We start from the raw sequence: 24,587 nt of genomic DNA on the forward strand, positions 1-24,587 counted from the left end.
TCTGTATAGCAGTTGGTACAATAGAGCCAGACCTAAAAGCTATTGTAATACAAATTAATACTACTTTTCCACAAGCCCTTCAGCAGTGCTACCTAAATATACTTTTTGGCCACAGTACCATCCACAAAACAAATGCACTGCATTAAGAGATTTTCACCACCTGTGCTGCAATTACCACAGTGATGCAACTTTTTTTTAGACCTCAGTGGTATAAAAAGAAAATAACATCATCTTGTTCAATGCCAGCTCCTCTGCTGAAATATTCATCACCTAAGTGATAGTTATGTGCTTTTCCAAAGTGAAAAATGCACAAGCTTTGCCACTGGCAGACTATGTTCTTACTATGTTTAAACCTGTGTAAAACAGCCATAATTATCAAGAATGAATAGCCAAAAATGAAAAAAAAATTCAAGAGACTGTATGTTTTAATTCAAGTTATGCACAAAACTTGTTAAAAAGAAAATGAAGAATACCTCATAACAGAAAAATGCAAATCTAAGCATCTGAGATTTTCAAATAGCTGTTACTTTAAAGTAAAATGCAGTAATAGTTAAAAAATAAATAATTGAGTGATATTTATTGTTATTACTTGTTGCTATTGGTACCATTTGTGGTTATTATTTAAATGCCATTTGTTTTCATTGCTGTTTGCAGAGAAATTATGCTCATAAAGCAAGGGTTATTGTGGTAGCATGAGTAAGGAGGAAGAATTCCACTGACCATAAGACAACAAGCAGGCCCTAAACCACAGTTATTTTCTGACTCCTGAACCATGCTCCATGATAAAAAGCCATAATTAAATTTCTTTATGGACATAAACCATGCAATTCTACATCAGAAATCTGCAAAAATACAATTAGAAAAGTTCTTCACTAGATGGGTGTGGATCAAATTAAAAGGTAAGGCAACTTCAGGGGATAGAAAGAAGTTGATAAGCAAACCTTGGGGGGATGTTATTAGGTAAAATTTAATTTATTTCAAATAAGTCATTCTGTTACATCCTCCTGTCAGCTCAACAAGGGAGTTAAAATTTGTCTTATGAGAATGGCCTATCTTTTAGTAATTTTTGGTATTTTGGTATTTGTGTTTACTGTAGAGCCTGTGCTCTGCTGCTTCCAATGATGCAACCATTATGGTGTTACTATAGGTGCCCCCAAAAACCTAGACACAGCAAAAATGATTAAATTCATGAGCAGTTTTGCCTTGAAAGGACACTGATTTAACATGCTGCCATTTCTGCTCCTGTCAAGAAACCCCATGCCTTTAAAGCCAATGCTCTGGAGATCCACAGGATGAAAACTTTTTGGCTTCAAGATATGGTTTTGTGTGTTGCACGAGATCTAATGAGATCCAAATGACTCTGCAAAATTGCCTTGGCTCACCTCTGCTCAGGCACTTTGCTCTGAATTCCAGCATCTCACTTGCACCAGGGATTCTCTGAGGTGTGGTGGAAAACCCTTGGCTTTGATGAGTAGGAGTGAGAGAGAGCTCATGACTGGGTAAGAGGATGGAAGGTGAAGAACACTGCTGAGACAAGGTGGGTTCTGCAGCTCCAAAAACAGCTGTGCAAAGCACCTGCCAGTGTTTGTCTGTTGCTACACTCTCCTATTCTGAGCAGGAAATTAAGGAGCAAGAGAAATTCTTATTGAAATAAGCTGAGAGCAATCTTTCTGAATATGCTGCCTTGCAACTGGACACAGAGCTCTAGGGTTATCTGGGAATTTCACTTGCGCTCCCTGTGACTTCAAGGATCTAGGGACCTGGCAATGGCCTGGATTTTTGCTTTTTTCTTACTGTGGTAAATTATGGTTGAGGCTTTTGTGGTTCTACTGTAAGTTTTGAGTTTGTTTTGCTGACAAGCATTCTGTGGCTCGTGGTATTCAGTTGCATCTGGAATACACATTCCCTGGACCCTTCTGAAAGTGCATCTCCTGCAAATGACTTCAACTGATGGCCATAAATTTGTAGCCATAAATTGCAATATTTCTGTTATTTGTTGCCCAAACACCAATTCAATGAGGGATTCATGCTGCAGAAGTCCCTGGAATTAGGAAAGAATCTAAAAGTATTGCAAGAATAAAGCAATCATCATATACATAAAAAAATCTGTAAATGGTAACTACAACTGTAGCAAACACAAGTAAATAGTTATTAAAAAATATTATTTCTTTATGCATGTATATTTTCCCTTTTAAATTTTCTAATCAGTCAATACAGAAATTACATAAGACTGCTATTGTGCTAAAAAACCTGCAGAGCCATAATTTGAATAAAATTTTAGGTCTATGGGATTTTTGTTTTATTTCAAAGTATCTTGATCTGAGATCTATTAAGACACTCATTGTTTCAAGGCAAGATATTTGATGTTTGTAAAGTGTATTAGATACTTACATGCTTTATATTAAAAAGACAATGATTGGCTTCACAAAGAACCACACAAATACCTTTTTAATTGAAATCTTTCCATCTCCCCTGCTTTCAAGTCCCCAAAGGTACCAAGCTATGAATTTCAATGAGGGCTTTGCAAAACAGTATTTAATTAGTGCTTTTCTGTCAGTCTATCTTCCATCACCCATCTAACCATTCTTGTTTCTACAGAGACATGTAGCAGCAATTTAATATTATACAAAAGGAACAACATTCTCTCACAGATAAGAGTCTAAAACCTATCAGTTCAAACTAATTTTCGTATGGCTGTTTTCCAAATCCATATGAAATAGTGCCTGTTTTTGTTATGGAAGTAGCAGACCTTATCCATTTAAAAAATGGATTAAAATGGACATGGATAAAAAATAATAACAGATAAAAAAGGGAGAAAAAATAATATTTATAAAAAATTCTGTACTTGGAGGAACCATAAGCTTAAACAGCAGCAGTCTGTTATATCACTGCAACACTTCAGCTGTGCCTCTAAAATCATCATCATGAAAAAGTGGGGCTAATGCTCATCCACAGCAAAAGATGCAGATGGACACAGGATTCTGACCAGCTTGCAGACACTCTGCAGGCTCTTTTGGTCAAATATTAATTGAACAGTTCTATCTCCAGCTGAAGAAGCCTCTTGCATTCCTTGGCAAGTAAACCCTAACACAGCAGAGCTCACAGCATCTGCTATACCTTGTGCTAAAAAGGAAAATGGTCACCAAGCCTGGCTGCAGTAATTCTTGATGTTATCCCTCTTCCAGTGGGACTGGAGCAAGATGACAGGCTCCAAACCTCTAATGCTTCAGAATGCTGGTGCTACACTACAAAAAACTGCAGTGCTTTACCTAGATTAGGCACAACAGAGTTCACCCCAAGTTTCCACATTGCCTCACTACTGAAGTGCCATCAAATTTTTGATTCTTATCTTAAAAGACTTCTACACCCAGTTTCTCATAATCTTCAAAGGAATTATAAAGTCCTTACAGTGAATGACCTAACAACAACAACAAAAAAAAATCACTTCTTTATGAAGGTGTAATTCTGAGATAAAACAGGTTTATGGCAGAGCCACATCATTCCTGGAGGTGAATGGAAGAAGGGGAAATGAATGATGAGATCCTGTACAAACACCATATGGAAAACATGGGAAAACAAGCTCTATGCAGTAGAAATAACTTCTACTGATGATGCAGAGTGATAGTGCAGTATTTATTCTGAAGATGATTAGGATACAGTAGAATGTATGGAATGGAGAAGCATCACAGCAGACTGATGCTGCTTGAACTGTACCCTGGAAACATTCAGTTCTTGGAGCAAATAGAACCATTCAGGGGAATATTTCCATATGAGGACTTTAAACTAAATTCAGCATGATTAACAATCTCTTGCTCAGACAAGGGGTCAGAAATGAATGAAAAGAGAGCCACCAGCAAATAAGAATAAGGAATTTTGAAAGATGTGGTGAACAGCATTTACTCATACTATGTTTTTACAATATTCCTCATTCTTTCAATTACCTTCTTAGCATGAGACCAAGGACATAAAGAAACCTGAAGATCAAAGTAATAAATATTTTTTTTTAAATCCTGATTTCAAGCAGAATGGGGAAAATAGATGGTAGTGTCCAGAAATAAGTATAGGACCCATGAGGAAAGCTGACAGAATGAACTGCTCATTATGGTAGACCTTTCTGTCCTCACTCTTGGCTACAAGTAGTGAATATCAGGACACCAACTTTGGTAATGAGGGAGCAGAGGAGAAAATTAAAATAGTAAAAGCCACAAGACACCACAGGAGGGTGCTACACACAGTCACTGTATTCTTCTGGCAGGAACAGCTAAAGGCAGAAGGACTATGTTTTCCATAGAGTTGGAAAGCAGCAGTAAGTCCTTTTCCCTCATAGCATCTCAGAATAAATCCATTTACTCCTAATCAGAGACTCAAAACCAAAGGGCACCAGTTGTGCTGGCCTGAGACCTGCTGGTCATAATGGTACTGCCAACTGGGACCAGTTGAGAACATGAGGAGCAAAAATTACCTTAGCAAATGACCCATGCAATGCAGAGAGTTTAGTGACTGTATAAATATTGCACTGTGCTTACACTGTGTCAGGTAATAATTCTCCTCTACCACCTATTCCTTACATGCTTAATATCAACACATCTTCAGAAAGCCCCAGGATTCTCAGAATGAAACTGGTGTGTGAAGGGATTTACAATTTTATGAATCAGCATGTGACAATGCACTTTCTATAAGCACAGAGAGATTTTACTTTGCCCAGATATGTTTTCTTTCACACTTCCCACTTTAGTTTTCAGTAGCTAAACAAACCCAGAGCACTGTACTACATACAATACAACACATTTACCACTAATTACTTTTTACTGAGGCAGCTTACAGCAATTTAAAAGAAAAAAAAATCACCTACTCATCCCTCCTCCAATAGATTCATGCTAACTTTCTAGGGAAGAGGTGACTCCCTTCTAGATTCCAGTAAAGGTAGGAAACTCACCATAGTAATCTGATGCATCTTGTGGGTCCCTGGAAATAGAAAAATTGCATATGCTTTCTTTAAAGTATCCCCTAGTACAACAGAGGGTACCTTGCCCAACTGCTCAAGCATGTACACTGCCCAGAACCTGTCTCTTCATTGCCTCATCTTAGTGGAACTTCTGCTCAGACCCCTTGGATACAAAAGAAACATGCTAACCCATAGAGGTAGAGGAACTACTGGCCTCTTCTTATGTAGGGAAAAAAAAGATAACGCAAGGGAGACTTCCAAGCAAGGATCTGGAATTTTTCCTTTTCCCCCTCCCTATTTCTTTAACATCACTTAACCCATTTTCTTCTGTCATTCTCTGATCCCAGTCCAGTTATTTCTTCCTGAAGTGGTGTTCTTTTTGTTGGGTTTCCTTGATAATTTCCCTACTCACACTTACTTCCCTACTCACTTATCTCTAGTTGGACAGGAACAATCAGGATCACTGTGTCCAGCTCCCAAATTAATGTCATGTTGGCTAACAGCTACTGCACTGCCAGACTTGTTCTGTCACAATATTCCTTGCAAGTTACTATTCCTGTTTACTTCTCTTTACCTACAGAGTAGTTACCACTTGCATCTTTGATTTCTTGACAAACCCCTCTTTCCTTATTTCTCTCTCATACAGAACTTCTCCCTCTTCAAGGAATAATTCCACCACTGCTTGCTCTTTGACCCTGGTTGCACATCAGCATTTCCACTCTCTATGCCAACAGACTTTGTTTCATTTTTGGAGGCTTGTGCCTCCACCTGCCCCTGTAACCTCTTACTTGATGAGTCCCAGTTTTTCCCCCTGGCTCCTCATTCTCTTCACTTGACTGCAGTGTCCATCACAGCTGGGAGCATCACAGTTTGTTTCCAGGAAAACCCAGCCTGTGCTGTACATCCCATGCTGTCCATAAATTCAAGCATCTCTGTCCAGAGGTAATGGGGTAATATTATTATTATTATAATAATATATAATATAATAATAATAGATAATAATATAATATAATATATAATAAATCCTAGGGTCACACCTCTGAAGCACCTGAGATATTTCAGGATGACAGGTAGTCTATTAAAAAAAACAGGTAACTACCTCAGAAACTGAACCATGAGAAGACAATGCACAGCCATGCCTTAAAGTAACTTCTGGCTACTAGTCCATACAGGAATTAAAATTAATGCAACCAAGCATGGAGACAGGATTATAATGCAGGATAGAAAAAGGCCTAGAATTCCAGGAAATAGTGTCAACATGCAAGGTAAGATGCAGTCAGCAGCCCTGCTTTCTGCAAGGTGGAATTCTGGTGGTTTTGGCTCTACTGGGGCATGACCTTGCTCTGAGAAAGCCACTCAATATTAATCAGAAGTGGAAAGCAGGACACAACAGAGGTGTGGAATAAAAGGGGTGGTGACTGAGAGCACACACCACAGAAAGCAGTGTCAGTGGGAGAGTGGGGATCCTCAACTCACCTGGGCAATTTGCTGCTAAAGGAGTATCAATATAGAAATTTACAAATAATTTAGCAAAATGGGAAGATATCTGTTGCCTAATAAGCTGTGTAGAAATACGTGTTTTTCCAATTCAAGTGCCACTGTCACAATTTCATTCCAAAGGAGATGTGCAGCTACTCTCCCACACTCCAAGCTGGAAGCACAGAATTTGACAAGTGCTTCCAGAGAAGCTTCTGTCAGCCTGCAATGAATATCTGTGGTCACTCTCACTCTAATCATGTGGCAGCTAAATTTTGTTTCTAACACTGTCTGGAGCATACCACCAGGAAAAACCATGCATACAATGCTACTTTCACAGAAGATAACAAAGTATGGCAACGACAGCCACCACATACATTTTTTCTGTCGGGAATGGAGTTTGGATGGGAAGAAAAGGGGAATATCATCTATCAGCAAGTGATACAGAAATACTAACTACCAAGAAGACATCCCATTTTTTGATATCCAGCTTCATAAATAAAGCAAACAGGCTGCTTGTCGCTCTCTATCCTGTACAAATACTGGAAATGCAAACTGTCTGGGAAGAAGAAATAGAATGCTATACCCTGGTATGTGCACTAATTTGCTAACTGCCCTGTGGCTTCAATCCAGCAAAACACTTAAGCACATGAATAGTCCCAACAACAAAGGTCTGAAAGACTGCCCATACATTAAAGTAAATTGCAATGTAGGCACAAGCCTCTCCCTTGCTTTCATTAAAGCCTACAAAACTCAGGGAAGAAAATCAATGCTGCCTCCCTTGGGTATTCCAAGCAAGGAGTGGGGTCACAGCAGCCACTTTCAAAGACAGCTTAGGCAAATGTATTTGCAAAATGCATGTGTATTTGTATACAGAAATATTAAATGCACATACATTGGTGATATAACACTGTTTTCTAAGCCAAAAAGAAAAAAAAAAACCCAGGTTGTTTTCTAGTTGAAATACAAAAGGGATATTTAGCTATGAAAAAACATGCAAACTTTTTACTGGGCTTGCTTTTACAGTTAGACATTTCACCATTCTGTGCAAACAAAATATGTTGCTGTGTTTTCCCTGAGTTTAGTTCAGAAGAGGAATCTGAATAAAATGTCAGCCTGAGCCATGCAGCTTACACAAACCAAATGTCAGGGTTCAAGCAGGTGTGATGAAAACATTTGGTGGGGACACAAGGGACAGAGGTGAGTGATCCACAGTCTGGAAGGTGATACTGCAGGGTCTGGGTCAGGGGGGAGGTGAGAGATGCTCAGGAGGGATGGGTGCAGCATGGGGATGATGAATATATTGCCATTTGAGAAAAGTTACCTGTAATCAGATGGTGCCATTAAGGGCACAAAAAACATTTTCCAGTTACCTCAGGGAACAAAATCCCTGAGAACAAGAATATTACCAAAAACTAATATTACCATTTTAAAGCATAGTTATGATTTCTGCTCTTGCTATCACTAGCATTTACATTCCTCTTTCTTCTCTGTTCAAATGCTACAACCAGCACCTAACACAGACACACAGGGGACATTTGCATGCAAATATATATTCCTCAAAGCAGCAAATTTGATCCCATTCCTGTCACAAATGGTTAATTTTTTTTCTGGGGCACTCAGCATCAGATTTCACATGGAGGCACCTGAAATAGCAGTCCCATGTTATTAGCCATTTAAGACTAAATGCTATCAAGAATACAATGAGTGGAAGTCTAATCTGCAAGTTGTACTTCAGAGATGAATGAAATGTTTACAGGGCGGTAATGGTGTGAAAGTGGAAGAACCTGCTTCTCTCAGAACTCTATATGCTCTGCTGGCACATTCAGGGTGAGAAACATCCACTGTGTACACAAACCACACTGCTGCTGTCCTATCATTGCTCTTTTTCTGTGCATTGAGGCTCAGTCAGCATCACAGCACAATTTCTTCACCCTAACACTAGCAGGCTCTCTTCTGTGCCAAAGTGAAGAGCATCACCTGTTTATAGCTCTGCTCTGACTACCATAACAATTATTAGCAGCATTTGGGAATAGCAGGCTGTGTAATTGCTCTGCAAGTATATTCTTCAGGACTGAACTGTCTTTACTCTACTTAGAACCTCTTGGTTTCTTTCTTGCTTTTTACTCTCTTTCTCACAGCTCTGCACAAAACCTTGTGTCATTTCTCTCCTATAGGTTAGTGAAATGATTTCCTAATTTCTTCTGCAGGAAGTGAACTGCAGCACAGTTATTCCTGACTTTCTTTACCTGACCAAAGAAATAATGAAGATTTGCTTCACCTTCTCATTCAATCTCTGCTGTTGGCAGATGTTCACAGTCTCGTGATGCCAGTTCAAATCTACTGATACAGCTGGGAGTCTGTGGGCTTCAGAACCAGTTTGATCAGGTTTGGATCTCATCTCCACTTCAGAGAGAACACTGCAGCAGTCTTTGGCCTCTACAGATTACATAGGCAGGAAATGCTGTATTATTTCATCCCAGTCACCATATATGCACTAATTGGTATTAGTTAATTGGCTTTAATGACCTAAGTAAAGAAAGGTGAAGAAAATCCTTAGGAATCTACAAGCTGTTTGCCAGAGGTCAGCAGAAGACTAAACAGAGTGAAGTCAATATTGCTGTACTTGTGTGAACACAAAAAATTAGAATTCTTGATAAGAAGCTGTATTTGATTTCTAAACTTTGATGAAAAGCATCAGCTAAACACTGAACATGGATTTTAATTCGTGTGGTATTTATTGGTGGTCAAGGTAAGCAGAAAAAAATGGCAGTTCTTTTCCTGATATCATGCCATACTGGAAAGCAAGGAAAACCTGCTTCTGCCTGTAAACAGGACTTGTGGAAGTCCAAAGAGAGGATAAATATGAAAAAGAAAAAATGAGATATCCTTCAACACAGCCACACTTCTGATCACAAAGTTGTTTTGGAGACAACTCAACTCATATAGCTCAGCAGAGAAGTATCTCCATGAAATGAGTCATAAAAAACACTAAGAGAAGATGAGGTTTGCACATGTTTTTGGAGGAAATGAAGAAACAAAGCAATCCCAAAAACAATTTAGCAAATGACATATAAATAAGATGGAGGTATATTTATTTACATTTTGGGTTTAGGTACTTGACATTTAATAGGAGGAAGTGAATTTGATGGACATTCACAAGTGCTACTGCATATACACTAGAGCTGGGTTAAATAACAAGTCCACAGTCTGGACTACAGGAAAATTCCTTTAGTTACCTAATATCCCTTTTGCATAAAACCAACAAAAACAACATAAAAAACACAAAAGAGCTCTTCTGTTCCCACCAGGGAGGATCCTTCAGATCCTTTTAAAGGCTCTAATTACTGAGTATTACAACTGGTGTTCTTTGACTTTTCTGTTTTCCTGGCATTTTACTTTGTTGTGAGACTGTTTTATGGAGCATTTTGGTGAGCTCCTGATAGCCAATCCTCCAGATTAATTCTGTGTTCATTGGGCCAATAAGTGGTCAGCTTCTCTGAGAGACTGCACAGCAATGAAAGTTCACTATCTCCTTCTGGGACTTCCAGGAAGATTGAACAGCACACAGGATTTTGAACTAATGCCAAAAGCTCAAAAGTCCTGTTTAGATCTATACATAGAGCATTTTCAAAATAAATCTCCAGGTAAATGTGCTACTCAGGATTCAAGTATGAGAGACAGAGATTAGCCTAGGAAACTACAAATGCTGCTTTAAAACAGCTCATTACAGATAGGTTTGTTTGTTTGTTTTATGATATATGTTTCAGACCCAAATTAGAGCAGAGCAATTAAATGACCATTAATTAGCATGCAGCAGAGCTGGCAGGACCCTTTGGGTTTATTTTGCTCCTTTTTTTTTCCCTGCAAAGCTGAAAAACACTGAAAAATTTCACCTGTAAAAGGAAACTGATGAGAGGCTCCATGGATTCTCAGTGCCATACAACAACCACCCACAGAGGCAGATCAGGCTGCCTGAACACCACTTCTACACAGTGACAAGGCAATACCTCCACATATACATGTTTCAGAGTTTTGAAGTTTGGGGTTTAAATTTTTTAATTTTTAAAAATATGTAATCATAATTATTATTCCAGAAAAATCAGCTACTTCAGAGAACAAAATTTGGCTTAGTGGGAGAATACAGTTCTTTTAAAAATAGTGCTGACAACATTTTGTTGACTTGTTCAGGTGGTTGTATTCCTCCTCACTTCCCAGAACCTATCCATTTCCACAGTCAATTCTGTTGCCTTCCCAGTACAAAGGCACAGTGCAGAGAGTCAGCAGGCATCCTGAATTTCAGTGAGAAGTCAAGCTGCCTGGCACCATCAGAAATTACAATTTACAACATGGAGCCAACAGAGAACAAAGACAACAAAATGAGGGAAGGAAAGGTGGGAGAGAAGGATTTGTGAAATGCACTGTTATCCACCAGGCTCCCTCTGCTACACTTTGACCTCCAAACATGTACACATAATTCATCAATCACTGATGTTAAAGTGCACCAGGGATGAAAGAAGGGCATTAAATAACAGATCAACAGAATGGGGTTCAGGGTATCTGCATTCTGTTCATCGTAGGAGCATACATAAAAACAGACACTCAGCTTAACGAAACAGATTTGGAGGAATCAACACAGTACCAAGTGAAGTGCATGGTCCCTTCACAGGTTTTCTGCAAAGTTCTTGTGATTTCTACAGCCTTCTGTGTAACTCTAGGCAAATTATTTAACTTTTCTGTCCCTCATATCTTTAAGTTACAGCACATGGTGTAATAGCCCCTCTTTCAGAGAGGGTGTAAAGTCCTGAGGTAGTTTTTGCAAACTCCTGCAATATCCTCCAGCCAATTACTGATTAGAAAAGCAAGTAACTAGGAGAAGCAGAAGGAGAAGAAACACACAGCATAAGAACATTCACCTCCCTGCTTCCCCATCTTGGCATTTGTAGCCTTACAAAGAAATGTCAGTTTAAATAACCAATTCTCATTACACTAAATACTGAAATGCCAACACTGATCATGTGGATTTCTGTTAAAAATTAATATTTTAGCAAGGAGTCTCTTAGTTTTGGCCTTTCTAGTACTTTGCAGTTTGATATGGATTGAAGATAGCAGCTATTTCACCATCCTCTGCCCATTCAAGTATAGGCAGAAAATCTGCCAGCTCTAGTAAATCACCAGTGTAACACAATGCTTGCAGCACCAAAGTGGAAATATGGGCTTACATGGCAGGTGCAGTGATTTGGCAAGCTGTCAACACACAGAACTTGTCAAGAAGGTGCACTCCATACCAAAGGGGGCCAAAAGTGCTGTTGCTTTTACTCCAAGGTGAGTGCTTTATCATGAAACAAGAGAAGAAAGATTACTTGCAGCTTCTCAGCCCTGATAAAGCAGGCACAGCCTTTGGGAAATGCAGTATGCACGAAACCCAGGTTAATAGATTTGCTGCATAGGTTCAATGCTTTTATCAATAATGAACATAGTTCAGACACTCTCCTCCTCCTGTTACACTTTACACCTCTGCTTCCCCATTTCTGGAATCCTGGGAGCAGCAGAGCAGGGAAATCATCCTGGTGACTTGCTCATGTTTGCAGGTTGACTTTGCAGTCTCAGCACATGATACATTCCAGAGAAGGAAAAAAAACCATTCCAAAGATACTGCTACCATTATTGTCCTGTGACTATACTGTGGCTTATACAGGAGAGAATTTAATACATGAAAACTCAAAGGGAGTGGATATTTAAAAGAAATGATGGGACAGGGAATTAAGGAGAGAAAAGAAGTATAAATTTTTGCCTTATGTTGTTTCTCACTCTTAATTTTCCACCTATTCTCTTCCTCTTCACCTCATTCCCTCTTGGCTGGCTGTTTCTCTTCATCCTATTCTGTTTGCCTAACATACTCTTGTCTCACTCTCTTCTTCCATTGTGCTCCCTCTCAAAAATATCTCATGGTGTTCCTACAAAGTTCCTGCTTTGAAAGCATTCACAGTTACTACTAAAATAAGAAATTTAACAAAGTATAGAAGTGCTCTTAGGCTTGAAATATACATGACTATAAAATATATGCATCTCCCTTCTTATTTCCATTAACTCCAGAATTAATTCAGAATAGCTCAGAGCAACCTCAAACATAATTACATGGAACTGAATAACTAATGGAACTGATGAAATGCATGCCACATACAGGAGGCTAACAGTTTACATGACCAGGTACTTGCTATTCATATCTTGAATTTCTACTGTTTTATAACCAGAAACACATTGCAGTATCAGTCTCTAGAGCTCCTGCTAGATCACATCTCTGAGATTTGTCATGAAGAGCAGAAAAGAGGAACAGTGCCTCCAACACAGTCTATGACTGATTTCCCTGCACACTGAAAAATACAAGACACACATAGAGACACCCCTAGTGACTGCAGCAGTTATGAAAGATGCTGAGCATCTTTACACAGCATTCAGAGCAGGCCCTGCATTCAGAGAAAGACACATGACAAGTACAACATATGGTATATTTAAAACAGAGTTCATTTGTTGTGCTGTGTGTAAATGCAAGCTTTTTTCCAGTACTCTCTGGCTTAATATTCTTCCCAGATCTTTCTCACCTGATGTTTCAGTCAACTGGATGCTAGAGACCTTTGAAAAACATGTCAGTTCTTTTATTTAGTATAATCTTGCTATATCCAAAGTAGACAGTATGAACAGAACATTGGTTCACTTCCAATGCTGTTGAATGATTGAGTGTGAAAGCCTCTTTTGCCTATTTTCTCTTTTTGATTTTTTTCTCAAGGTCCTGCTTTCCAGTGTGTTTTCCCATTCGTGCATGCAGTTTTCCCATCCTGTCAGCACTGCCACTCACTCAGCTGCTGAGCTGCTCACTGCACTTTCTGCCACACAGGTGTGGAGAGATTTCTCATCTGACTTACAAATCCTGAGCTGCCCCTGGCAAGCTGGCTGGCTGTCATGCTGCTGCAGGGTGTTTCCAACAGCTGCTCTTTCCAAGGTGCACTTCTTTGCACCTCCAGCTTAATTTTCCCCCTTTAGTTTTCATCCTTTCCACACCCAAAGGCACTGGCAATGGAGCCAGTGCAGAAACAACAACAGTACCATTAAATTATATCAGATTCTTGCTTGTTGAGAAATGATCTGCATGTCCTAGTTCATCACTTAGTCATATTCAGCTGTGCATCCACTATTCAAGCACTATATCCATATGATTTCTGGATTACCTACCAGCTGATGTTTCTTAGCACATCTAGGCTGTGATTCATTTAACATTTTTTTGTTTTTTGTTTTCTTTTTAAAATATTTATGCCTGTTCTGATCAGTATGATTAAATCTTGTACCTGTTGAAGGACAGCTTCTGCACAACACTCTTGGAATTCAACCCCAGATTTTAGCAAAATCTGGACATCTGCTCTTGTTCCTGAGTGTTGGGAGACTTTTCCTTTGAATTTCCTTTGACTACTTAACAAAATTTGGTTTTCTTTCTGAATTAAAACTAATTCAAAGTCACAGAAAATTTTGAAACACAGGATTTTTCTTTTGGAAGATAAGTGAGCTTAAAAACCAAAGTAGAATGTGCAGAGACTTGGTCACATTTTGCTGAGTGTAAGTATGATAACAATCTGAGCTGGTCCCTAGGAACTCAACAGAGGAGTGCAATCAACTTTACTTGGCTGTATTTAACTCTGCAGCTCGGGATATACTGAAATTCTATCTTGATTTCATGTCACATAACATTTTCTCACCTCCTGGTTTCTGTCTGGGCTGCTCTGAAGCAGCAGGACTGCAGCTGTTCTCATGGATGGGATCTCTCCTGCATTTCAGACACAGTCTTAGACAATACTGGAATATTTACACCTCAGTTTTCTCACACAGAAAAGGAAGATTGCAACCTCAGGTTTCAGATGCATTTAAAATTTTTGTAAGCCAAAAGTGGCTTACCTTTGTCTCCAATTCTATGACATCCTAAGCATTTAAGCTGACATTTACTGAAGGTCTTAAAGTAAAAAGCTAAGGGGGGAAAAAATCAACAAAATAGTACTGAGAATTTTGATACTTAAAATCCTGCTTTTGCAGTTTTATTTGGACAGACTTAGTTTTACTTGAATAATGCTTGGAAGCTTGGAAGGCAGCTACAAAGAGGATGGAGGTTCTCTTTTGGCAAAAAGCCACAAGGAGAAAAGATAAAGAGCAAAGATTACAAGCTGCACTGATCAAGGTTTTATCAATTTTATGACCTAAGAAAGACAATTTTTGCAATAAGAATTGCCACTCAGTGAAACAACCTCCCCAGGGACATCCTGGAGTCACCATCACTGCTGATGGTGGTTTGCAAGACGTGACCAGAGATGCAACTTGGTATTTTTATCCAGGCTCCCTTTTCCACAGAAGGTTGGAAGTGCTTTCCAACCTGGGCTGTTCTAGGATTCTATGAGTCTACTTATTATCACATCTAGCCCCAAACTTTCACCTAAAACTGATCTGGTGATTCTATGATGATTGCTGCTTCCCCTCACAGCTGAACCCAAGTCAGGTTACACTTAAACTGGTTTTACACCAGTTTCATTTTACTAGTCCTAATCATAATAAGTTATTTGTATATGAAAGGAGGGAGATCAGGTCTAACAGAAATTACTTTTTACTCATGCCAGGTATTTTCACCTGTTGCATCTTCCCTCCAGGCAAACTAAAAACTCTTTCTATTCCAGAGGAACAGAGAAAGAAATGCAAGGTGTCCCTCACGCAGACTGCTGGAGAAAATAAGAACCCAAATTTTTGTGGGTTATCACAGCTTCAAAAATTATGCATTTCTAACAGGGTGCAGTGAGATTTAACATAGCTTTTCTATATCTATGTCTCCTATATTTTGTGAAAGATAACAAACTGAATGTTTTATTCTAAATGTATCATGGGAATATATAAAGAGACAAGTTTCTATTACACTTAGGTCATAATGTGTGCAGTTTCAGGAAAAGGCTTCCAAGATTGCACTATGTTTGTCCAGATAAAACTGCTGCTGCCTGAAATGTTTTCTTATTATTTTACCTATGAACTGATTTCCTTTCTAAAATTTGCTTTACATGTATTCCTTTACAATCGTATTAGGATTCCAATTAAAAAAGACAGATAGGATTGTTCTGTGTACGGGATGCCTGCACTCAGGGTAGCCATGGAGAAGCATGTTCTGGTTATTGGAGTAATTTAGCTGGTTACATCATCATGGAAGAGCTTTCAAAATTGAGATGAGAAACTTGTACTTCATAAAGTCTGGAGCAGTGCTGGTAACACTTAATTATTTAAAGTCTCCCTTCCACATGCATTTAAATGTGAATAGATTATTATGTTTTCTGTAGAAAAAAACACCTCTTTCCTCTAAAGTGCTTTGCAGAAAGTCTGAGTCACAAAAACCCTTTTGCCCAGAGTCCCACAAGGAATCAGCAGCAGAGATGGGAATAAAGAATCCCAGAATCCCAACTGTAACACCTCCTTCAGTGACTGGGGACAGCACTTCTTCCCAGGGAGTCCTAACACATTATTCTACCATTACAAAATCTCACTGAACTAAGAAAACACATGAAGAATTAAAAAAAAACTCATGGAAAATAGGAAGGAAAAAAATTGAACAAAGGTGGCTTTATAATCCTCAGAAGTAGAAACTCAGTAGTTTGATGTCAGCTCACCAATGGACTCCTCTGCTACTACTGCAAAATGAACAAGGGTTTAACACATAATCAAGTTTAACAAGTTTCTGTGTATCAGCAAAAGCATGATAAGCCATTCCACAGGTCTGCTTAGCAAGTGCAAGACAAGGTGGCTTAGCACATTTCCTTTTCCTCTGGGTCTAAACCTACAGAAAGAGACAAGCTGGTTTTGAGAATCTTGCTAAGTTGTGGTAGCTTGACTTTATGTTGAATTCTCTAACTCTGCTAAGGCTAATGGGATAAGGGGAGGTGCAAAAGCATTTCCTTGCTAAGAGGTTTTTTAACAGGCTTGAAAATGACAGTGACAATTGTGTAAAAAGCTTTTTCACCACTTGATGAGACCACCATGACTTCAGCCTTCTATAGCCTGATATTTTTCCACCTTTTCTCATCTCCACATGTAATTGCCACTCATAATTCACCTGCCTTTTCATCTTACTTGCTATTGTTGTATAAAAACATTGGCAGTGAATGATGAGCAGACATAAGACCATTAATATAACAGTGCTAGATACAGAGATCCAGGGGATGGAATCAAAAGGGGCTGGATTCTTCTGGGCCACAGAGCTCCTGAAGTATGTTTACTATAGGCAAAAACCCTCTGGGCTTTAGGAGACTTGCCCCTGGAGCTGGGAATTGGGTGAGGCAGTTTGAAGCCAGGGCTCCCGCCTACAATAACTTTTGTAAGTTGTAATGCAAAAGGGATGTACTTTACCCTTCACTGTGTTCACTCTGAGCTTCAGAGGAGATACAGGCACTCTGTCTCTCTGTGTATTTTGTCTATCTATAGGCACTCTGTCTATTTTGATACTTTTAAAGCCCAATTTAGATTTTTCACCAGCTTTCCCAAGGCTTTGTTGAATTAGGGCTTTTGGTTAATCATCAGATTCAGTGAAAACGTGTTGTAACCCACTAACCTGACTCAGTCACAGCAGTAGCGCACGATACTAATCTCCACATTTATTAAACACATGCTCCCTCTGGAGCTGGAGATGATACAGTAACAGCTGTTTTATTCAGGTTTCTCTTTAAGTCATAAGGAAACAAAAACAACCTCGTCTCTGGTACAATTCCCAGTGCTCATACCTACTTGTGCAATTAAGATACACAAAGATAAACAACTGTTAAGTTCTACAATCTATTTTCCCTCCCATTCCCTCTCTGTTTTTGTCATCGCTATTGTGAGCAAACTAGCACTGAAATCTGACTAGGCAAAGCAAAATTAAGTTTTATGCAAAAATAAATGAGGTAAATTGTACTGGCATAGCATCCTCCCAAAAGATACTGTGACTAAACATAAGAAATCAGTAGGCCTGTAATAAAGACAGTGAAACAATGCAAATGCTGGGACACCAGAACATAAAGTTCTGACTTTAATGTCAGTATGGCCTCCCACTAGTATAAAATTATTATTTCTCTGTGCATCATTACTCCTTTTTGTCTAAAAGAAATAATAGCACTTCTGGATGGCAAGCCAACATGTCATTTGAGAAACAAGAGCATAAGTCCCCATCATGAACTCCAACATGGCTTTTAACCACAACCTGTGGGTAGGAGCACAGTGACACAAAACACCCCAAAAACACTGGGACAAGCAGAGTGCTTTTCTGGAAGCTGAGAAAATTCACAGAGCAGCCAACAATTTTAAGGAGGATATCTCTTATTGGAAGACCTGGAAAGTGCAGAAAGGGTTGTATTCCTTCCTCTGCTCAACTCTCAATACCCAAAGCTCTTTTCAAACTCTGAAACCACCCCATTATTGAATATGCTGGTGAGCTCCAGCCAGCTCTGCTGGTGTGTGGGGAGGTGAGCTGGTCCTGCAGACAGGGCATCCTTAGGCTTGGTGCTGCTCCCTCCCTTCCAACTCATCCCAACTCCAGTCGTGTCCTAAGCACCTTGCAATGCTTCTCCCTTTTCCCCAAGGTATTTGAAAACTGGAGGGGAAAGGTGGCAGCAAACTGCAGGAAGAGCCTTGTGGCTGATGGTTTTATACCAGCTGAGTCCTTGGAGAGACTTTAGGTAATGCTGGGGACACCAACACTCTGTGTCTGCACATGCATTTTACGGAGACAGAAACGCACCCACCCTGCAATGAATGGATCTTATTATGCACAAAGTCAACAAACTTGCTGAAGGGCTTTGGCAAGTCAGTGCCTTTGTGTTTGGACTGCAGGGCTGGCTGCGTGGTGTGCCTTTGTCCACTCCAGCCCCGTTTACCAACAGAGGTACAGTCACAATACAGCCCCAGGCACCACTCTGGATAAATATGTTAATGTGTATTTTTGTGTTCCAACAGTTTCTGTAGCACTGTTTACAAGTGAGACCTAGGAAAGCGAGTAAACACAGATATTAAAAAAGCCATTTGCTTTCTCACCATGCATGTTTACTGCTTGCAGTTCAGTCACCTCTGACAAGTGAAAGAGATCATTTCATCTCAGTTCCTTCCTCCAGCATACCCACCTGATGTATTTCTGTGGGGGAGCATGACACTGCAGTGTAATGTGTGCTGTTTTTGTAAATTGACACTTTACTTTTGGAAAGCTGTAAACCATTTGTTCATAAAACACCCTGCAATCCCCACTAGTCTATTTGGTAGTTTGTTTGGCTTTTTTCAGATATAAAACAATTTTAAGATATTGCTTCAAATTAAACATCTATGTCTTGTATGACACTTTCTTTGTAAACAACTTAACACAAATATATTTTGCATGCATATTTATCATATGCCCATAGCAGTCAGTGTTGAAATCCACACTCCTAGTCTTTCTAACAAACTAGGAATCTTCACTGCCATAAAAAAATACCCTTTTCCCCCAATGAAACTATTCCTTAGAAGAAACTTTTGCCTTTAGAGTCTCATTTTTAATTTATTTCATTAGTTTCCATCTCAGATAACTAAATTCTTTTTTTATTACGGCTGGAAATTTTTATAATGTGCAAATTGAAATAATGATTGTAGAGCAGTACTCTGCAAGTGCTTTTCATTAAGCCTCCAGCTACTATTCTTGCTCTGTTGGATATCCTTGAGTCAGGGTTACTTTATGGCAGACAGAAATCTGGACAATTTAAGTTTAAAGAATGACTAAAAACCTATTAGATAACAAACATGCACTGGTTCATGTAGCTTAATTGCATATTCTTGTCACAATCAAAATACTTAAAACATAATAATCATGCAAAAAAGTGGACTTGTCAATATATTCCATAGTTTCATGATTCTGAAATCACTGCTTGTTGTTACAATTCTGTTTAAGCAGACACCAGAAACACACTTACATTTCTGAGATGCTGCACTGTAGCAAAATTATGATATTTTGTTTTCTTATTAAAGAATGACTAAACTCATACTCTATTCAAGGATGATTTTCTGTTCAGTTTAGTCACTTAAAATAGTTCAGAAACATTTGGGTGGCCTGCTGAAATTTACAGCGTGCTTACACTGTTGATCACCAGTCTCATCTTGCCACTTTGTCATGCTGTATTGCTTATTGGTAAATGAGTTTGCTGCATATATTCCCACTGCTGCCAGGGTCACAGAAGCCTGAATGAACACTGAGAGAGTCCACTTAATTGCAAAGATTTATGACTATGTTGTTTTCTTTTCTCCCTTTCCCCTCAAACTTGTCTTCCATGCCTGACATCCATAGAAAAGGGAGAGCTGCTTATTCTAGTCCAAAACAGCAGCAGACAAGGATCACAGCTCTGCAAGGATTCCTTGTTTCTATTGCTAGTGCATAGGCAACAGAGAAACTGTTTTTTATTCCACCTAGGACAGGGCACTGAACCAAAGGAAAGTCCTGTGTCAATACAGATTCAACCATGACCAGTCTGCAATGAAGTCAAGAGTTACACAGCAGGCAAAACCCCTGTAACCTGTGCAATTTGCAGAACTAACGAGCTGCTTTTTTGGATTTAAGATACCATGCTTACTAAGGTGAAACACAGGTGCACCATTATCCAATAAACACATTTTTAAGTTCTGGAAACTCAGAAGAAGAAAGTTACCATGTGAAAAATCTGTCTCTGCCTGCACAAAGAGTCTGCTGTTTGAACCAAGTGTAATTTGTGTGTCAAACCAAAGCCTGTTTCTTTGTCTTATTTATGGCTCTGCTACAAGTTTGGATAGCACAGGAATCAATCAATTTCAACCAACCAGTAAAATGATTTTTGGAACTGTGGAGAGTAAAAAACAAAAATTCCAACAAACCCCAAACTGTTTTAGTTTTTCTGATTGAACACTGTTATCTCAAGAACAAATTTTGCATGCTGCAAACTTACCAATGGAGCGATGAATGCAGGTGTGCTGGTTATCACTCAGGAAAAATCCCTCTTTGCACTGACATTCGTAGCTGCCCATAGTATTTACACAAATCTGCTGGCAGCCTCCATTGTTATCCAGACACTCATCAACATCTAGAAGACAGAAAGAAAAGAAATGCAAGATAACATACAGATTTAGAATATAAATATAGAAGAGCGGGCAACATACAAAAAGGCAAGCTGTAAATTAACCTAGTGAAGATTACCCAAATCAGTTAATCCAAATTAATCCCTCTAATTATTTCTTCTGCATTTTAGGCTTAACATGAAAGAAACCCCAAAACAAAACCCCAAACAGTGTGGATAGGAATCCCACAACGTCTTCATGTATTCTGAGCTGCAAATTGATTTCCAATGCACAATGAACATGAACAACCTCAAAAGGCTGTGACCCCATCTGCCAAGTGTGCTGTTGCACTCTGTCATTCCCACTCCACTTGGAAAGACATACTTCAGGTCTACAGTAATTTCCAGCAGGGGTAGCAGGCAAACACAAAGGGCATTACTGGGTGAAAAGAGTCTTTATAGAGTTCTGGTCTTGAACAGAACAGCATGTTTCAATTACTGGAGTCATAACCCCCTATTTTGTCAGTTTGTTTAATGTTGTTTAGTGAAAAGAAGGCTTCTTAAATCTTAAATGTTCCATGTCTGTATTGTCATTTTAATAGGCAAATATATAAAACCACAAAGGCAGCATTAGCTACTGGCTGTTTTCAGGGCTATCCCCCATCACTTCTCTTTGGCATAACTGTTTCTATGCTGTAGTGTTTAGCAGACACATCTGTATCAACATTGGGAAACCACTGCCACTATTAGGTACCCGACTCACATCCAACTTTACAATTCTCCTGTTTTGCTCATGAAAGTGAGTCATGTCTATTTTCTGCTTTTCTTCTTGCCACCTGAAAATCCCATGCTTTCCTTTTTTTTATGAGGACTCTTCAGCCAGTGAAGTTATTTCACAGTATGTGCCAACATACAAGCAATGGAGCTGGTGTGTGCTTTGCTTTCATTTTATTTTTGGAAGGGGCAAAAAAAAAACCCAAAAAACAAAACAAAAAAAAAAAACCAAAAACAACCAAAGCAAAACCACAACAAAGCTAAATGATCCACAACACTCCAAACCTCAGAAGAGCTGGCACAGCTCCTGCAGAAATTAATTCCACCAGGACTGGACAGTGTACACTGAGGCAAACCCAAGCTGCTTTTGCTGCTCTGAATGCAGGGCTGGCTGTGAGCTCGCTCAGCTCTTGCTGTTTGTGCTGCCTTCGTGTGACAGCAGTTGCAGCTCTTTCTCACAGAGAAAAAAGCTCTGGGGTAATTACTGCAGCACCCAGGGAAACCAGGCAGTCTCATTCTGTCTTGAACTACAATGTAAGTGTGTAGACAGTTCTCCTTTTTTATTTATCAGGAAATGTTATGCACTATTGACTCAAATTCTCCATATCAAAATTCCCCCCTGCCCTCAGTTCTTACTCTTTTCCAGATCTGAGATTTTGGTAGTGGGTAGGAAAAGGAGAAGTGAAGACTTTCCTTGCCTACTGCTGCACAAGAAGGAAAATAAATAAGATATCTTAGTTAGACCCTTCCTCTGTCACTCAGCAGATCTTGCTGCCCTTGAGTGCCAACTCAAACCTGCTCCTTCAGAACAGCAGCCTGGAATCTAGACTCACCTCTCTGGAAAATCAGCTGAACACTTACTGAATGGAAGTCTCAGCTGGTACATCCACAAAGCCAAATTATGCCACAAAGTATGTGTTCTTCCCAGAGCTCTGTTTATGGTATCAAAAAGTAACTCAAACAGTTGCCTTTCAACTCTGATGAATAATCTGAAACGAATGCAATGACTTGTAAACATTTTTCTTCTGCTCTTGATAGCAAATGCTAATGATTTACTACTTCCACAAAGAGATCAGTTTTCCACCAAGCCCCAAGTCCATATGCTAGAATAAAATTATTACAGTCAAAACTCTTTAAAAAGCTTTTCTAAGAGGAACTTCTTCCAATTATGTGCAATTACTTGCCTCAAAATCATTTTAATAGGCATTGATGAGAAGGACTTGAAAAAAGAAAACAGCTGGAATCTAGAACTACTCTATCTCTATACTATATGCCTTGTAATGGATTTTGGTGAGGGTGCAGGATTTACATGTTCTCTTCTCAGGTCTCAGTCCTCCTAGTGCAGGCTTTTTGGAGCACTTTCTATTACTGCAGCCTTAAAAGGCAGTATTGCTTAATACCCACTGCACCAATCAATCTATTGGACATGGATGCCTGGAAAATATTTATCCAATTCTTCAGTTGGTAAAATTTCTTTCCAATAAAGCACTTTATGATCAGCCTATCAGTTTATTAATAACCCACTTGAGAGAACAGCATAAAATAGTCTTCTGAAGTTATGCAAGAACTCCATCAATTCCAAGAAGCTCAAGTTTTGGTAGATCTGGCAGAGAAATTCCTTAATGTCTGAATTTTTTCAAAGCTCGCAAGGGCCTATTTCTTTCTTTCATTGTGCAATTCTCATTCAATGCAGCTCAAGTCATCCACCTGAATGTGGAAACATTGGTAGTGCAGCATAGATGAGACTGAATTTTGAACCAGATTTTCTAGAGATTAACTTTCAGATAAACACCAAAATAAGCAGTCAGGTATCCATAAAGCTTTTTTAGCTCCAGTTTTGCTGGCTCTCTGCATGTCAAATATGGTTGTTGACTAATTTGAAAAGCATGAGGGTATATTCTCAGGATCTTTAATTGGTGCCAACTCTGCAGCCCAGAGGCCTAACTCTAGAGATTTGAAAAAAGTCACTTATGGCATAAAATCCCTTCACTCAAACATCTACTCTCAACCCCAGCTAAAACTAATTAAAAAACTTCTAAATTGACTGAACACGAATACAAAGCTAACTTGATTTATTACTCTATTCTTAATCAAACAGAATTTTTTTTTCTCTTCTTTTAGAACAATACACAGATCTTCTTTCATAAACTTTTACACAAAATCAGGTACCACTGATCATTCAGAACCAGATTTTTCTCTCTGAGGATGGCAGCCTCAAGGTAGCAGGAGCAAGATTCCATTCCTTTAAACTGGTGTATGGAAAGTCAAATCCATTTCCTAGCCTCTTTATATGACAAAAGTTTCAGCTTGGTCTCCCCACCCAACAGCATGCAGATTCCTAAAGTACATCATGCAGTGCTTACAGGGCATCTGAGTCTCAAAACCTCACTGATGCAGGAAGATTTCAGTAAGTTATTACAGTCCAAACCCACAAAAGAATGCTAAAAGATCCTCAGCTGAGCTGAGCTCAGATGGTTATTCCACATGCCTGCTCCAACCTCATCCTCAAGAAGAGGATGAAGAGCTAGTAGAGAGTGAACACATGCTCTTAAGCCATTCTCTGTAATTCTCATCACAGAGAACTGTCCTGTGATTCTCTTTGCTGCTGGAAGCACCTAGAAATAGCTCAGTTTCAACTCTTAGCTGCTCCTTACCAGCACAAATAAACAGCTCAGATGACAACCAACACAAAAGCAAGAATTGCTGCTACAGAATTTAGACTAGTGACAAACCTATGTTTGCAGGGAGAGGAGCCCCTGGACTTTAGAGTGGCCAGTTCTCATCTGGGACAAGCAGGACAAGGGCAAGAGCCAGCCCAGGGAAAGGCTGGGAAAGGAGAAGGATTTTTAACAGAGACAGAGAGATAATGGCTGCATAAATGCATACATATATAGCTATATCTATATATCAGAAGCATTATGTAAATGAATGCAGATTTCAATTTGCATAAGACCTCTAGCTTTTTGGCCCACTGCCTTCACATAATCAAACTCGTGTTCTGTACCTCAGTCAGATGAGATCCTCTGGAGAGTGGTAGTGTGGAACAGTATCAAAGGGTAGGAAATATTACAGCTGATAAAGATGAATGGTTTATATATTAAATAAACAAATGTTTTCAGTTTCTCATTTAATTTATCTGATGAATTTTTCAAATTAACTTCACTGGTGTTTCACCCTGATCTGGCACAGAGCTTCTTGCAGCCTTTGGCCTGAAGAAGCTCTTCCAGCAAAGTGTCCTGTTTAGACACCATGGAGGAAGAAAGGTCTGCTGAGGGTACCTGAAACCAAAACCACGAGCAGGA

The 24,587-nt window shown here is 39.2% G+C and overlaps 1 protein-coding gene across 2 annotated transcripts in view; it reads right to left on the reverse strand.

The window, feature by feature from the left end:
* Nucleotides 1-24,587, reverse strand: part of SCUBE1 (signal peptide, CUB domain and EGF like domain containing 1) — a 179,564-nt gene that overhangs the window by 110,937 nt on the left and 44,040 nt on the right. For both annotated transcript variants that reach the window (XM_079303780.1, XM_079303779.1), the window contains exon 4: nt 20,404-20,538. In XM_079303780.1, the coding sequence (XP_079159906.1) occupies nt 20,404-20,538 (135 nt within the window). The remainder of the gene's footprint in view (nt 1-20,403; nt 20,539-24,587) is intronic.

The sequence above is a fragment of the Erithacus rubecula genome (assembly GCF_903797595.1).
Source record: "Erithacus rubecula genome assembly, chromosome: 4".
NCBI lineage: Eukaryota > Metazoa > Chordata > Aves > Passeriformes > Muscicapidae > Erithacus > Erithacus rubecula.